The 14,664-nt window shown below is 44.2% G+C and overlaps 1 protein-coding gene across 3 annotated transcripts; it reads left to right on the plus strand.

The window, feature by feature from the left end:
* The first annotated feature begins 543 nt into the window (after positions 1 to 543).
* LOC139566354 (acylphosphatase-2-like) lies at positions 544 to 14,138 on the plus strand. Of its 3 annotated transcripts, none has more exons than XM_071387483.1 (4): positions 544 to 803; positions 1,588 to 1,604; positions 2,001 to 2,110; positions 13,674 to 14,138. In XM_071387483.1, exons 1-4 carry the CDS (start codon positions 671 to 673, stop codon positions 13,786 to 13,788), a joined length of 375 nt encoding a protein of 124 aa, XP_071243584.1. In that variant the 5' UTR covers positions 544 to 670; the 3' UTR covers positions 13,789 to 14,138. The 3 variants fall into 3 exon arrangements, with proteins under 3 accessions (XP_071243584.1, XP_071243595.1, XP_071243590.1); XM_071387494.1 differs by having other exon boundaries at positions 743 to 855; XM_071387489.1 differs by having other exon boundaries at positions 789 to 927.
* The last annotated feature ends 526 nt before the right edge of the window (positions 14,139 to 14,664 follow it).

Genomic DNA, 14,664 nt, shown 5'->3' on the forward strand with positions numbered 1-14,664 from the left:
GTTTCTCAACCTTTTTCTACCAGCATCTGGGGTGCTTCCGCCATGGGGGACTGCTAACATTAAAATTTGAGTACTTGAGCACAAAATCAGTGTCAGCTAAACATCAGAATAAGGGATGGCAGGTAGCCTTGAGGTTAGAGTGTTGAGCCAGTAACTGTAAAGGTTGCTGTTTGAATACCGGAGCAGACAAAGTTTAAAAAATATATATAGATATTTTGCTGTACCTTTGAGCATGGCCTTTAGCCCTAATTGCCCCAGAGGTCCTTTATAATTGTGGGTGTCTCAGGGGGAGTTGGGATATGCAAAACAATACATTGTCAATACATTGTCATTACGCACTTGTGTGTAACAGGACAAATATAACCCCCCAACACAAAAAAACTAATATATTATCACAGGGTTTAACCTCTCGTGGACAGACGGTATGGAGGATCTGACGCAGTTACGCACGATTTTAGATCAGGGTTTCCGAGATTAGGCAGGTTTTAGACCTTCTCTGTCTGGTCCAGTAGGTGGTAGTAATTCACCACTAAAGTTGCTTAAATTAGAAGAAGACGCATAAGCAGAAGAAAAATGGTGGCAGTGAGCAGGGTATAGCTCAGACTTGTCGTTGAGCAAAGCAACTAAAGTAGCTACATCTGTTAGCCGGGAGAGGGCCTGGGTTTATTGCATGGGTAGTGTGAAAAGCCTATATAGTTTAGTTTTATCCACAGTGGTTATTTTACTTGCCATGTCTACCAACGTTGATGTTGGAGGTGAAAAGCTTGCCTCTGTAGATTTCGAGATATTCGGGAACGTCCAGGGTAGGTAGGCTTACTAGGCTACCCTGCGCATGTTCAGTTGTCTGCCTTAGGGGTGAGCCTGTGCCTGTATATAAAATCGTCAACTCACACAATGCACACTGCCTGAAGTAGATTCACTGAGTAGGCAAGTTTGGTAACAATTTTCACTGTGCAACCGAAACATAGCATGCTGCTATCCATATTTTCAAATGCAATTGTTTCCCCCTATGGCATGGTGCAAGTTAGCCCTTCAAGTTAGCCCATTGAATATTGTTTGAGGGGAATTGATCTAGGCATGAAATGCTCTTAATTAAAAACAATTTATCCTTGATTGCGAACTTAATTATCATCCCAAAATAACTTTACAAATACAGAAGATACACAACAACAAAAAAGACCAGGGGAAGACGTGTAATAGCTTTGAGACAATGTTATAATTTAGTTTTGCCTTAGATTCCATTAGCTCAGGAAGTGTCATAGTTCAGGTAAAGGAAATTGGAATCTGTGTTAAGACGGTGCACAGTAAGTGTATATTTTGTATTTGAAAAAAATATTTTGGGGTGATATGAAAGTATAATTTCTGATGTTTCCAATAGTATTACACGCGTCAGGACTGTTGTACGCATTGGCTGTGCTGTGGTCAATGGTTTGAATGAGAACCAAAGAGGACTGTGTATGGCCCCTTGGATTCTCTACAGTTTCTAGTCTCTGAAAGGATCAGGTCAATAAAGCAAGATGTAGCTAATCTGGAATATTTGGATATGAATTACCCTTATTTCTTTTCATGTTTGTTTTGTTCTTACAGGTGTTTGCTTCAGAATGGTGAGCAACTTAACTTACATTTTCCTCAACATGTAAAAGACTATTTAAAAAAAAAACAATACTAATATAAAATAAAAGTAGAACAAATATATATATTTTAAAACCTATCACATTCCATTTTGATTTGCAACATGTTAGTATTTTCCCCTTTTTCATCTAACTGTACTCCTCTTTTTAAATTCTGTGTTCCATACGTATTGATAAAGTGAAGCGTGTTAGCATTTTCATGTAGCCCACACTGTGTGTGTGGGCTACACTGTGTAGAGAATCATTGGTTCCATTTCTAAAATACATTGTACATTGGTATCTTTATAAGAAGATAACCCCAGTTACTGCACTAACATTACACCCCCTGTGCCGTTTTTCCTTCCTTTCTTTTGGTCCTGTGTTTTCCAGTACACAGAAGACCAGGGGAAGAAGCTGGGTGTTAATGGCTGGGTGAAGAACACAAGAGAAGGAACAGTGATTGGCCAGTTACAGGGGCCCCATGACAAGGTCAATGAAATGTAAGTCCACTCTGAGATAGACAATACAATTCATTAGACAGGACACGATTCAATGAATCATTCCATTTGAATGTATAAGCAATGTCTTGGTTTACAAACTACTGCACACCAGAAGAGGCTGGTGGGAGGAGCTATAGGAGGAGGGGCTCATTCAAATGTCTGGAAAGGAATCAATGGAACGGAGTCAAACCAGCCTCCTCTACTGAACACATCTTATTCTGTAAAAGAATCAGCTACCTGAGGGGCAGGTCTACCTGTTATTATTTTTTGGGATTTTTATATGATTCCGCAATGCTGGTTCAATGGAATTTAGCCCTCAGCATCACAACACTCAATATTTGTATTTTGCATTACCATTTAAAGACAGTTTTTGAGTTGGTTGCCACACAGAGAGATAACATTATACGCCTTATTCTAATCATAAAGGCTCATACATGCTTTTAACAACTAATACCACTTCATACTTGCAAGTAAAGTGTTTAATGATCTCTATACTACATGTATCAAATCAAATTGTTTTTTGCACATGCGCTGCATACAACAGGTGTAGACCTTGTTGTGAAATGGTTACTTGCGAGCCCTTAGCCAACAATGCAAAGTTTTAATAATGTAAGAAACATTTGCTAAATAAACTAAAGGAAAAACAGTAACACAATAAAATAACAATTACGAGCCTATATAAAAGGGGTACTGGTACCGAGTCAATGTGTAAGGGTACGGGGTTAGTCGAGGTAATATGTACATGTAGGTAGAGGTGAAGTGACTATAGATAATAAACAGAGAGTAGCAGCAGTGTATGTGAAGAGTGTGAATTTTTGTGTGTGTGTGGCATCAATGTGTGTGTGTGTGTGTGTGTGTTAGTGTCAGTGTAGTATGTGTGAGTGTGGTTAGAGTCCAGTGAGTGTACATTGAGCATTTGTAAGAGTCAGTGCAAAAGATAGTAATAAAATGTAGGCATACCTCAGAGCAGTTACTTTGGTTGAAACCAGGCAAGAGTATCACTGACACCATGCAGCTACTTTAATATCATCACACTTGTGAGAGCTTAACAGAGGACATACATTTTTACTTCCTTACTGTCTTTACTAGAGATAATACCTTTGTATATTGAGAATGCAAAGTAGTAATTTGCCAGTAGGTGTCATCATATGCCCAGACTATTACCAAATGCCAGGGTTCCCCAACTGGTGGGTTTTTTTGGGGGGGGGATTTATTTTTTAAATTTATTTTATTGTTGGATATTTAAAAAAATGCTAATCAGCGCTAAGTGATTTTTTTAAATTTTATATCTGCTCCAAAGTATTCCCAGACATAGAGAGATATGTGACCATATACAAATGTAAGCAATGTTTGAAAGGATGATGTTTTAGTCAAATGTTATATCTGTTTGTGCTTCTTGCGGTCAATTTGCAGTCAAAAAAATATTTTTTAGTATGTTCGGCCCCCTGACCATACGCTCAAGAAGGAATTGGCACACATCGGAATCTAGTTGATGATCCCTGCCCCATGGAATACTCTAGAATAGAGCTTCCCATGCCTAGTCACAGGCTGTGGTCTGATTCTCTATCCCCAAAGGGTGCGCTCACAAACTCCCCCTCATGGATTTAAGAGGAATAGACTGGTGTATGGTAGAAACTCCCTCTTGAAGAAAAGGAGGGTGATATGCACATCCTAAACTTGCAAATACCGATGCTGGACTAAAGGATATTACTGAGAAAAAGGAATTAGTATTTGGGTGCAGAAATAAAGCACTGGGGAGCAGCAATATTCCGTGTGCCGGCTTCTCATTTGTTTATCTCAGGGAACTCCCTTTTGCCCATGCTTGCACAAAACTGAAGGATGCTAAACTGACTTCAGATCAGTGTTGAGGGGCAACTTCATCTTACTACTTCCCTGACCTGCTTGGTGGGTGTGGCTCAGCCTGTAGTTCCTAAAACCGAGGTACATGGGAAAGTAAGTCAGCCTGGGTCGAGCTGTGGATTATATCACCAGGTTTTCTACGAACTGGGAAATGGGAACAAGATGTACTGGAGAGCTGGAGGAGGGTCCGGCCAGCAGGGGAGTATTTCCTTTCACAAAGCCTGACCTGTGTGTGTGTGTGTGTGTGTGTGTGTGTGTGTGTGTGTGTGTGTGTGTGTGTGTGTGTGTGTGTGTGTGTGTGTGTGTGTGTGTGTGTGTGTGTGTGTGTGTGTGTGTGTGTGTGTGTGTGAGAGATTGATTGCAATGGATCGTCAATCCTTTGGCTTGTTTCTAATTTCTATTGTGACTTACATAATGGTAAATGTGCTATGTGATGAAAAATGGTACATTATAAAAACTACCTCAACATTCATCTCTGGGCAGCTCCTCCACCCATTGGCTATAGAGTATTTATCTAGCTCTGAAATTTGGTGAGAGGGTTCCTCTTGAAGTATGTGTATTTCTTTATGTACACACGGCAGTGTTTGTAGTCATTCAACTGTGCCTGACACTGCCTTTTGAGGGTTGAGCTTTTGCGGCACAAAAAAAGTGTTCCTTTTCATTCCGGCCTGCGAACACGAGATGTGAGAACAGAAATGTTTTTGGTCATTAAATATTGAAACAGACAGAGCAGGCGGGTTGGAATCTGCTGGAGTCTGCCTGCATTCCCCCCTCTTTTCTCTCTCCCTCATGAACAATAAATATTTCCCCTGTCTTACTTTCCACCTCTCTTTGGCAGGGTTGGAATTGCTAGTCTGCTGACTTAACTCCTTTCGTTCCATGTCTTAGTCCTGATATCCACCACTTCATCTGTATTTTTTGGGGCCTTTTATCTGAATTATCCTTTTCAGTAGTGTGGAGATAAGGCTAGCTTAATTTGAACTAATCCAAGATGTTGTTGGAATGTTAGATCTAGCTATGTCTCAAAGGGCGCTTGTCAAACAGTACACAAAGTAATGGTACCACTTTACGATGAAGGCACTTTACTGACTCATCCACACAATGTGTAGCATTTCAATGCTATCTAGCTTCCCCAAACCAGTGAGAGGGTTGGAGCCTCCCAGTTCTTCCCTTGAAAACAATGAGCAGCAGCCTGCGCTTGAGAACACAGATGGGCTCCACTGTGTACATTGGGTGGGGGGGGGGGTGGGGGGGGGTTATTGACCGGCGGATGTGGTAGAGTGAGAGAGAAGGAGCATGTTTTCAAAGCGCTTACTCACACCTCTATAGAAAACGCAAAGGGGTAAGAAAGGTTATAGACATCCAATAAAGGTCTTCCTCTGCCAACTACTCAGAGATGTGAGATAGGGAAATGTAAACAAGCAAGGGTGGGTGTTCTTAAAGGATTCATTTGGCTAAATACCTCCCTCCCTTGGCAGCTAGCAAGTGCAATTATTTTCCAATTTCCCTGTTTTCTTTTGTTAGGGTTTAGTTTCCTGAAAAACTGGGCAGATCTATGCACTTAATACATTGTGTATAATACTGTAATAGCCTATGTCCGAATGTAGTACCTATTTAAAATGCTCTGTTTGTATGTGTGTGGTCTGTGATTCAGAAATGTGCTATAGTAGTTTGTCAATGTATATTGAACAAAAAATATAAACGCAACATGCAACAATTTCAAAGATTTTACTGAGTTACACAGTTCATATAAGGAAATCTGTCACGTCCTGACCATAGAGAGTCCTTATTTTCTATGGTGGAGTAGGTCAGGGCGTGACTGGGGGGTTAGTCTAGTTTATTATTTCTATGTGGGTGTTCTAGTTTTCATGTTTCTATGTTGGTGATTTGTATGATTCCCAATTAGAGGCAGCTGGTAATCATTGTCTCTAATTGGGGATCATATTTAAGTAGTGTTTGTTCCCACCTGTGTTTGTGGGATATTGAATTTTGTGTTTTGACGTAGTGCACGTAGCATCTCTGTAGTCACGGTTCGTTGTTAGTTTATTGTTTATTTGTTTTTGTCTTTTCTAAGTTTCACTTAATTTTATGAATAATGTGGAACTCAACATCCGCTGCGCCTTGGTCCATTTCTACAAACGAACGTGACAGAATATCCCACCACAACAGGACCAAGCAGAGTGCCCAGGAGGAGAGTGTATCCTGCACTTGGGAAGAAATCCTGTCAGGACAGGATCGCCTTCCTTGGCGGGAGACGCAAGGAGAGAAGGGAGAACAGCGACGACGCCGGGGTTCGCGGCCACAAGGACAGCCCAATTTCTTTGGGGGGAGGGCACACGGGGTGGTCGGCGGAGCCGAGGTGTGAACCAGTGACAACATGGGAGGAGGTAGAGAGGTGGTCGGTCGACCAAGGGAGAGTGCCAGAACCCGCCTGGGAGTCAATGGAACAGTGCGAGGAGGGATACCGGAGAATGGAGTTGGCGAGGAGTATGCGGCAACGCAGGCGTTTGGAGGAGCATGTTAACAGTCCGGTGCAATCTGTGCCGGTCCCACGCATCAGGCCTCCAGTGCGCCTCCCCAGTCAGGTACGTCCTGTGCCTGCTCCTCGCACTCGCCCAGATGTACACCTCCACAGCCCAGTACGTCCTGTGCTAGCTCCTCACACTCGCCATGCGAAGTGTGTCATCGTTCCGATACAATTTGCGCCAGGTCTCCAGTGCGCCTCCACAGCCCAGTGCGTCCTGTACTAGCTCCTCGCACTTGCCGTGCGAGGTGTGTCATTGAACCGGTACCATTGATGCAGGCTATACGCACCAGGTCTCCGGTGCGCCTTCACAGCCCAGTACGTCCTGTTCCTTTTCCCCGCTCTCGCCCTGAAGTGCATGTCACCAGTCCGGTGCCAACTGTACCGGCCCCACGCATCAGACCTCCAGTGCGCCACCCCAGTCCGGTACGTCCTGTGCCTGCTCCTCGCGCTCGCCCTGAGGTGCGTGTCACCAGTCCGGTACCACCAGTGCCGGCCCCACGCACCAAGCTTCCTGCGACCATCCCCAGTCTAGAGCTTCCGGCGACGGTTCCCAGTCCAGAGCTTCCGGTGACGGTCCACGGCCCGGAACCTCCAGGCGACGGTCCACGGCCCGGATCCTCCAGGCGACGGTCCACGGCCCGGAACCTCCAGGCGACGGTCCACGGCCCGGAACCTCCAGGCGACGGTGCACGGCCCGGAACCTCCAGGCGACGGTCCACGGCCCGGAACCTCCAGGCGACGGTCCACGGCCCGGAACCTCCAGGCGACGGTCCACGGCCCGGAGCTTCCAAACACGGCGTCCAGTCCAGCTCCATGGCAGGAGCTCTCCTCTGCGCCGATGCCCAGTCCGAACACGGCGTCCAGTCCCACTCCAGGGCAGGAGCCTTCCTCGGCATCTTGTTCCGATCCGGGAAAAGTGTTCAGCCTGGGTCCATGGCTGGATCCGCAGGATGAGCGGGTTCTTCGGCCCGCACCAGAGCCGCGAGCTGAGCGGGTTCTTTGTCCCGCACCGGAGCCTCCCCCGATGCTGGAGAATCCGCGGGATGAGAGGGTTCTTCGTCCTGCACCAGAGCCGACACTAGACACCCCCCCTAACCCTCCCTTTTGGTTTCAGGTTTTGCGGCCGGAGTCCGCACCTTTGGGGGGGTACTGTCACGTCCTGACCATAGAGAGTCCTTATTTTCTATGGTGGAGTAGAGGCAGCTGGTAATCGTTGTCTCTAATTGGGGATCATATTTAAGTAGTGTTTGTTCCCACCTGTGTTTGTGGGATATTGAATTTTGTGTTTTGAGTTAGTGCACGTAGCATCTCTGTAGTCACGGTTCGTTGTTAGTTTATTGTTTGTTTTTGTCTTTTCTAAGTTTCACTTTATTCATTAAATTATGTGGAACTCAACATCCGCTGCGCCATGGTCCGTTTCTACAAACGAACGTGACAAAAATCAGTCAATTTAACTATATTGATTAGGCCCTAATCTATGGATTTCACATGACTGGGCAGGGGCGCAGCCATGGGTGGGCTGGCAAAAAATAAAATCTCCCAAAAAAGGGCTTTATTACAGACATAAATAATCCTCAATTTCATCAGGTGGCTGGTCTCAGATGATCCCGCAGGTGAAGAAGCCATATGTAGAGGTCCTGGGCTGGCAAATCCGACCAGCAGACCATCTTGCTCCTACCATCTTATAGGCAGAAACTCAAACCGGATGTACCAGTGACTAGAACCATTCAACGCTGGTCTGACCAATCGGAATCCAGGCTTCAAGATTGTTTTGATCACGCGGACTGGGATATGTTCCGGTCAGCCTCAGAGAACAACATCGATCTATACGCTGACTCAGTGAGTGAGTTTATAAGGAAGTGCATTGGAGATAAGGTACCCTCTGTGACAATCAAAACCTACCCTAACCAGAAACCATGGATTGATGGCGGGATTCGCGCAAAACTGAAAGCGCGAATCACCGCATTTAACAATGGAAAGAGGTCTGGGAATATGGCTGAATATTAACAGTGTAGTTATTCCCTCTGCAAGGCAATCAAACAAGCAAAATGCCGGTACAGGGACACGGTGGAGTCGCAATTCAATGGCTCAGACATGAGACGTATGTGGCAGGGTCTACAGGAAGTCGAAGACTACAACAACAAAAAAACAGCCACGTCACGGACACCGACGTCACGCTTCCAGACAAACTAAACACCTTTGTCCGCTTTGAGGTTAATACAGTGCCACCGTTGCGGCCAGTTAATAAGGACTATGCTCCCCCTTCTCCGTGGCCAACGTGAGTAGAACATTTAAATCGGTTAACCCTCGCAGGGCTGCTGGCCCAGAAGGCATCCCTAGCCGCATCCTCAGAGCATTCGCAGACCAGCTGGCTGATGTGTTTACGGACATATTCAATCGCTCCCTATCCCAGGCTGCTGTCCCCACATGCTTTAAGATGCCCACCATTGTTCCTGTACCCAAGAAGGCAAAGATAACTGAACTAAATGACTACCGCCCCGTAGCACTCACTTCTGTCATCATGTAGTAACTTTGAGAGACTAGTCAAGGATTATATCACCTCCACCTTACCGGCTACCCTAGACCCACTTCAGTTTGCATACCGCCCCAACAGGTCCACAGACGATGCAATCACCATCACACTATCCCATCTGGACAAGAGGAATACCTATGTAAGAATGCTGTTCATTGACTACAGCTCAGCATTCAACACCATAGTACCCTCCAAGCTCATCATCAAGCTGGAGGCCCTGGGTCTCAACCCCGCCCTGTGCAATTGGGTCCTGAACTTTCCAACTCAATCACAAGTTTGCAGACGACACAACAGTAGTGGGCTTGATTACCAACAACAACGAGACAGCCTACATGGAGGAGGTGAGGGCACTCGTAGTTTGGTGTCAGGAAAACAACCTTTCACTCAACGTCAACAAAACGAAGGAGATGGTTGTGGATTTCAGGAAACAGCAGAGGGAGCAACCCCCCCTATCCACATCGAAGGGACAGGTGGAAAGTTCTAAGTTCCTCGGCGTACACATCACAGACAAACTGAAATGGTCCACCCACACAGACATTGTGGTGAAGAAGGCGCAACAGCCTCAGGAGGCTGAAGAAATTTGGCTTGTCACCCAAAACCCTGACAAACCTTTACAGATGCACAATCGAGAGCATCCTGTTGGGCTATATCACAGCCTGGTACGGCAACTGCACCACCCTAAACCGAGGGTGGTACGGTCTGCACACGGTCTGCACAACGCATCACTGGTGGCAAACTACCTGCCCCTCCATGACACCTACATCACCCAATGTCACAGGAAGGCCAAAAGGATCATCAAGGACAACAACCAGCCGAGCCGCTGCCTGTTCACACTGCTACCATCCAGAAGGTGAGGTCAGTACAGGTGCATCAAAGCTGGAACCGAGAGACTGAAAAATAGCTTCTCTCAATGCCATCAGACTGCTAAACAGTAATCACTAACTCAGAGAGCCTGCTGCCTACATTGAGACCCAATCACTGGCCACTTTAATAAATGGATCACTAGTCACTTTAAACAATGCAACTTTAATAATGTTTACATATCTTACATTCATCATATGTATATACTGTATTTTATACCATCTATTGCACCTTGCCTATGCCGCTCGGCCATCGCTCATCCATATATTTGTATGTACATATTCTCATTCACCCCTTTTTAGATGTGTGTGTATTAGGTAGTTGTTGGGGAATTGTTAGATAGTGCAGTAATATCTAACAAGTTGTCGGAACTAGAAGCACAAGCATTTCGCTACATTCACATTAGCATCTTAACCATGTGTATGTGACAAATAAAATTTGATTTGATTAAGGCCGGTTGGACGTACTGTCAACATCTCTAAAACAACTTTGGAGGTGGTTTAAGGTAATCTCTGGCAACCACTCTAGTGGATATTTATGCAGTCAGCATGCCAATTGCGCGCTCCCTCAAAATTTGAGACATCTGCGTCAGAAAGTTCCCTCAAGTCGAGACATATGCGCAGAAATCTACATTTGTATGTTGTAACGGTTTTAACTTGAGGTTATTGTTTATAGGGGTGCCAGGTAGGTTGTGCCTACTAGAGAAAATATTGGTTTCTCCTTTTGGTTTGGGAGGGAATGAGTCCCATCTGGTCCGTCAAGTCTACACCAATACAAAGGACTCATGTAAAAGTCAGGATGGAAATACACTTTTCATAAACCCTTAAAACATTGGAAAGAACTTCAAAAACTGTATTTTGCACGGGTTGTATTGCCAACATAAATGATCACACACATAACAATATAACAAATAATGAGCTCTGCTTCCTCCAGAAATGTCCTGTACCTCGGGCCTAAAAAGAGTCCAGCCCGGTAAAGAAGTTCAGGGAACTCAAGTGACCTTTGTCACCCAATGTTTGTCCTTTCATTCAAGTGTAGCGTAAACCCAGTATTAATCATACAATCAAAATAACAATTATTTTACCACACAACTATAAAGCGTATCAAATACTAATACGTTCTCACTTTCAACTAACTACAAATCATCACGGTATACATTACCCCAAAACAAATGAAATACCGTATACAAAAAGGTTGTAACGTAAACTCACTCACTTTTGTACATCGCCCTGGTCCGTACAATTGACCTTATTTTAGCGCCCCAAAAACGTAATACTTCCAGATCAACTGTAATGTCAATACCATTGTAAAGCACACTTTATCCCCTTTCCAACAAAATAAATTACATGACCTAAACGCTGCCCGTTTCTGCATGATTCAAGAAGGCAATGAGCCCCGTCGGGTCTTTTTAAAAATGGCGCGTGGGGAAGCGAAACTAATGCGTGATAGTGAGAAGGAGAGATGTTGTGTGGGAAAATTGCTTTTTTTCACTCGATCTGTCCAACTTATCACCTTATCGCCTCTAAAATGTAAGTAAAACACTATAAAGAGTTTATATAATGTGTGATGACATACCTATTTGAAGGTTTGTGTCGAATTTGAATCGGGTTTTTAGGACGGTGCTAAAGTGATTTTCAGAAGTAAACAGTTTTTTTGAGAGTCGTGATCGTTTGCAGTGACGATGCAAAATATGACTCGGTATCCCCCCTTACCCCCGTCACTGTCCATTTCTTGTTTTTAAACGATGAGAGAAGTGCTACACCTGGTGGAGAGAGATTGTAAGACAGAAATAGTAGCATTATGCGTGCTGTACGTTACGGCATGACACGTCACGATGTAACGAAGGGTCCGTTTTTTTCAACTATTCTCCAATACTATAGAGCCATTGCCATGTCGATCAACGCTTGAATAGAAACGTAGTTCATACCCCAGATTTTGAAGTCAACACAGTCGCTACAGTCCCCTTAGTTTTCTTTGCAGCCTCGTTTGAATGTCGCGGTTGTGCACATTTGTACGGAATGGGGTGAGTTTACGTTAGTCAGTCGATCAGTCAGACAATCCAATCCGCCAACAGATCTCCAGCGGAGAAAGGCCACGAAGAACAACGGAGAGGTGTAGTCCACGGATGCAAAGAGTGGATCCGATCTTGGGTAAACTAGCTATTAGGCTACAAAAGCACACTTTTAAATGCAACAAAACAAACGGAAGAGAGAAGCTTCAGAACTGAGGGTTGACCACTTCCTCATTCATGTCTCCATCACAACCCCACCTTTGCGCAGCTGATGCTGGCTATTTAATTGGGAATTAAAGGGGTAGCGCCCTATTGGAAGGAGAAGCACTGAGACGGTTCAGAAAAATTCAGGGCCGTCACAATGTGTTCATCTACAAAGCCTTTTTGGGTATACTCCCTCTGTAGTCTGGTCTCCTTCACCACCAGCAGTTACCATACCCAGTCTGCTAGGTGGTTGCTACTTAAAGTCCCCAGGACATTTACAGTATTAGGCCAGACTGCCTTCTCGTCTTGCCTTCAGACTGCCTTCTTCTTGATATGCCACACCTGTCAGGTAGAAATGCTCACTAACAAACTTGTGCACAGAATTTGAGAGAAATAAGCTTTTTGTGCGTATGCAACATTTCTGGGACCTTTCAGTTCAGCTCATGAAACATGGGACCAGCACTTTACATGTTGCGTTTATTTTTTTATTTAGTAGATTTGTAATTTTCAGTGTTTTTTCTCTTTTATACACCTTGGTGTGTATCCTATATTTACAATGTCAGTATTGATAACATTTTAGTTATTTATATCGTTTTTGTCAGGGACAATGCACAATAATCAACATATTTGACAGCACTGAGGTATAACATTGTCAGAGTTAACTAGACAGCATTTTTTTTATTACTGGGTAGTCTGTATTTTCTAGGCTTTTTTAAAATCCTGTATTCCCAAAGCTCAGACACTCTCTGTGCTCAACTTGATAATGCGTAGCCTAGGGAACCACCAATAGAATTACTTGTATTTCATTGAAAGGCAAAATAGTAGGGGAATATCAATGCACCCTTGTAAGAGAGAATGAGACATCTCTTCCATGGCAACGATACATACATCTCTCTTTTGTTGTTAGTCAATTTCCTCCATCCTAGCCTCTAACGCAAGATGTTTCCCGGCAGTCTCAACACAGACCCACCTTGAAAAAAGCATCCGACTGCCAACCGGTGTGCCTTGCTGCTCGCACTTATCCAATCAGAATGGAGTGATGGGCCCTCAGAGGACCATAATGCATTTAGTGACCTCTTGATTCACTAGAATACAGCATGAGGGATTTAGCGTACAGACTGCGAGGAAAGGGAACATAGGTCCTCTGGTGTTAGCTCATCGCTTGCACCCATGAGATGATTATCACGAACATGAATTCATCCCATTGTGTTTGCGTTATGCTGGGGACTCAAAACATATGGCCTATTACAGCCAAATCTTGGCTATAGTTGGCAATATTTATTGTTATGTCTGTCAATGCATTGACACCAGACCTGGTTCAAATAGATTGTTTAATACATTGTCTGCCCTTTATTTTGTTTAGTCCAGTACAATGGAATCAATGGAGTAGTCCCAAAAGCCTAATCAAAACACCTGAACTACGTACTATATTATCAGAAGAGATTATTGCCTGAAAATTGAAAATCATTTTACGTGTCTTTTATAGAACTTGTTTTGAATACCAGTGACATTTTGTTAGGTGTTGTTTTGACTCGGAATTGTGGGCCTTTTCTCTCTCTTTCCGTAGGAAGGTGTGGCTGAGTAAGGTTGGGAGTCCCAGCTCACGCATTGACCACGCCGAGTTCTCTAACGAGAGGGACATCCCCAAACTGGAAATCCATGGCTTTGGCACTCGCTACTGACTGCCAGAGCAGCGAATAAGCACCGCAGCAGCAAGTATCCACCCTGAGGCCTGCCCCAAAGGAATTAGTAGCTTCTCAACTTCTAAGGTGCTTGATTTGACCTGTAATATTCATATCTTCACAGTTTTAAATGTCATTCTGAAGCCTGTTATGCCATTTATTTATTGTTTGAAGAAAAGTAATTTGAATGCTCTGTTATCATGTAACCCACAACAGAAGTTTGACATGATTAGTTTGCTAAATGCAACTTTTAAATTGCACTTAAATGCCACCATATATGTCAATAATAGTCAACCTTTACAATGTTGAGTTCATCCCATCAAAGACAGAAATAAAATAATTTAGTGAAACCACTGTGTGAACATTTTCATTAGTTTTAAATATTAAAAATATTTTGAGGATCTGCAGAGTTGTTTTTCTCAACATGGATGTAACATACACTCACCGGACAATTTATTAGGTACACGCATCTAGTACCAGGTCGGACCCCCCTTTGCCTCTTTAACAGTCTGAATTCTTCAGGGCATTCTACAAGGTGTCAGAAACGTTCCACATGGATGTTGGTCCAGGCTGACGCGACGGCATTACGCAGTTGCTGCAGATTGGACAGCAGTACATTCATGCTGTGAACAGCCCGTTCCATCTCATCCCAAATATGCTCCATTGGGTTGAGGTTTGGGGTCTGCACAGGCCACTCGAGTAAACTGAACTTGCTGTCATGTTCCAGCCAATGTTTTTCCACTCCTCAATTTTCCAGTGGAGGTCATCGCATGCCCATTGGAGCCGCTTCTTGTTTTTAGCTGATAGGAGTGGAACCCAGTGTGGTCATCAGATGCAATAGCCCATCCGTGACAAGGATCGACGAGTTCTGCGTTC

Source organism: Salvelinus alpinus, chromosome 2 (assembly GCF_045679555.1).
Source record: "Salvelinus alpinus chromosome 2, SLU_Salpinus.1, whole genome shotgun sequence".
Classification (NCBI taxonomy): Eukaryota; Metazoa; Chordata; class Actinopteri; order Salmoniformes; family Salmonidae; genus Salvelinus; species Salvelinus alpinus.

What these genes read in the sequence shown, in the direction of transcription:
- LOC139566354 (XM_071387483.1), top strand. Translation starts at nt 671, where the DNA reads ATGGGTAGTGTGAAAAGCCTATATAGTTTAGTTTTATCCACAGTGGTT. An exon ending in CATGACAAGGTCAATGAAAT is followed by an intron (nt 2,111 to 13,673) that starts GTAAGTCCACTC and finishes CTCTTTCCGTAG; the next exon opens with GAAGGTGTGGCTGAGTAAGG.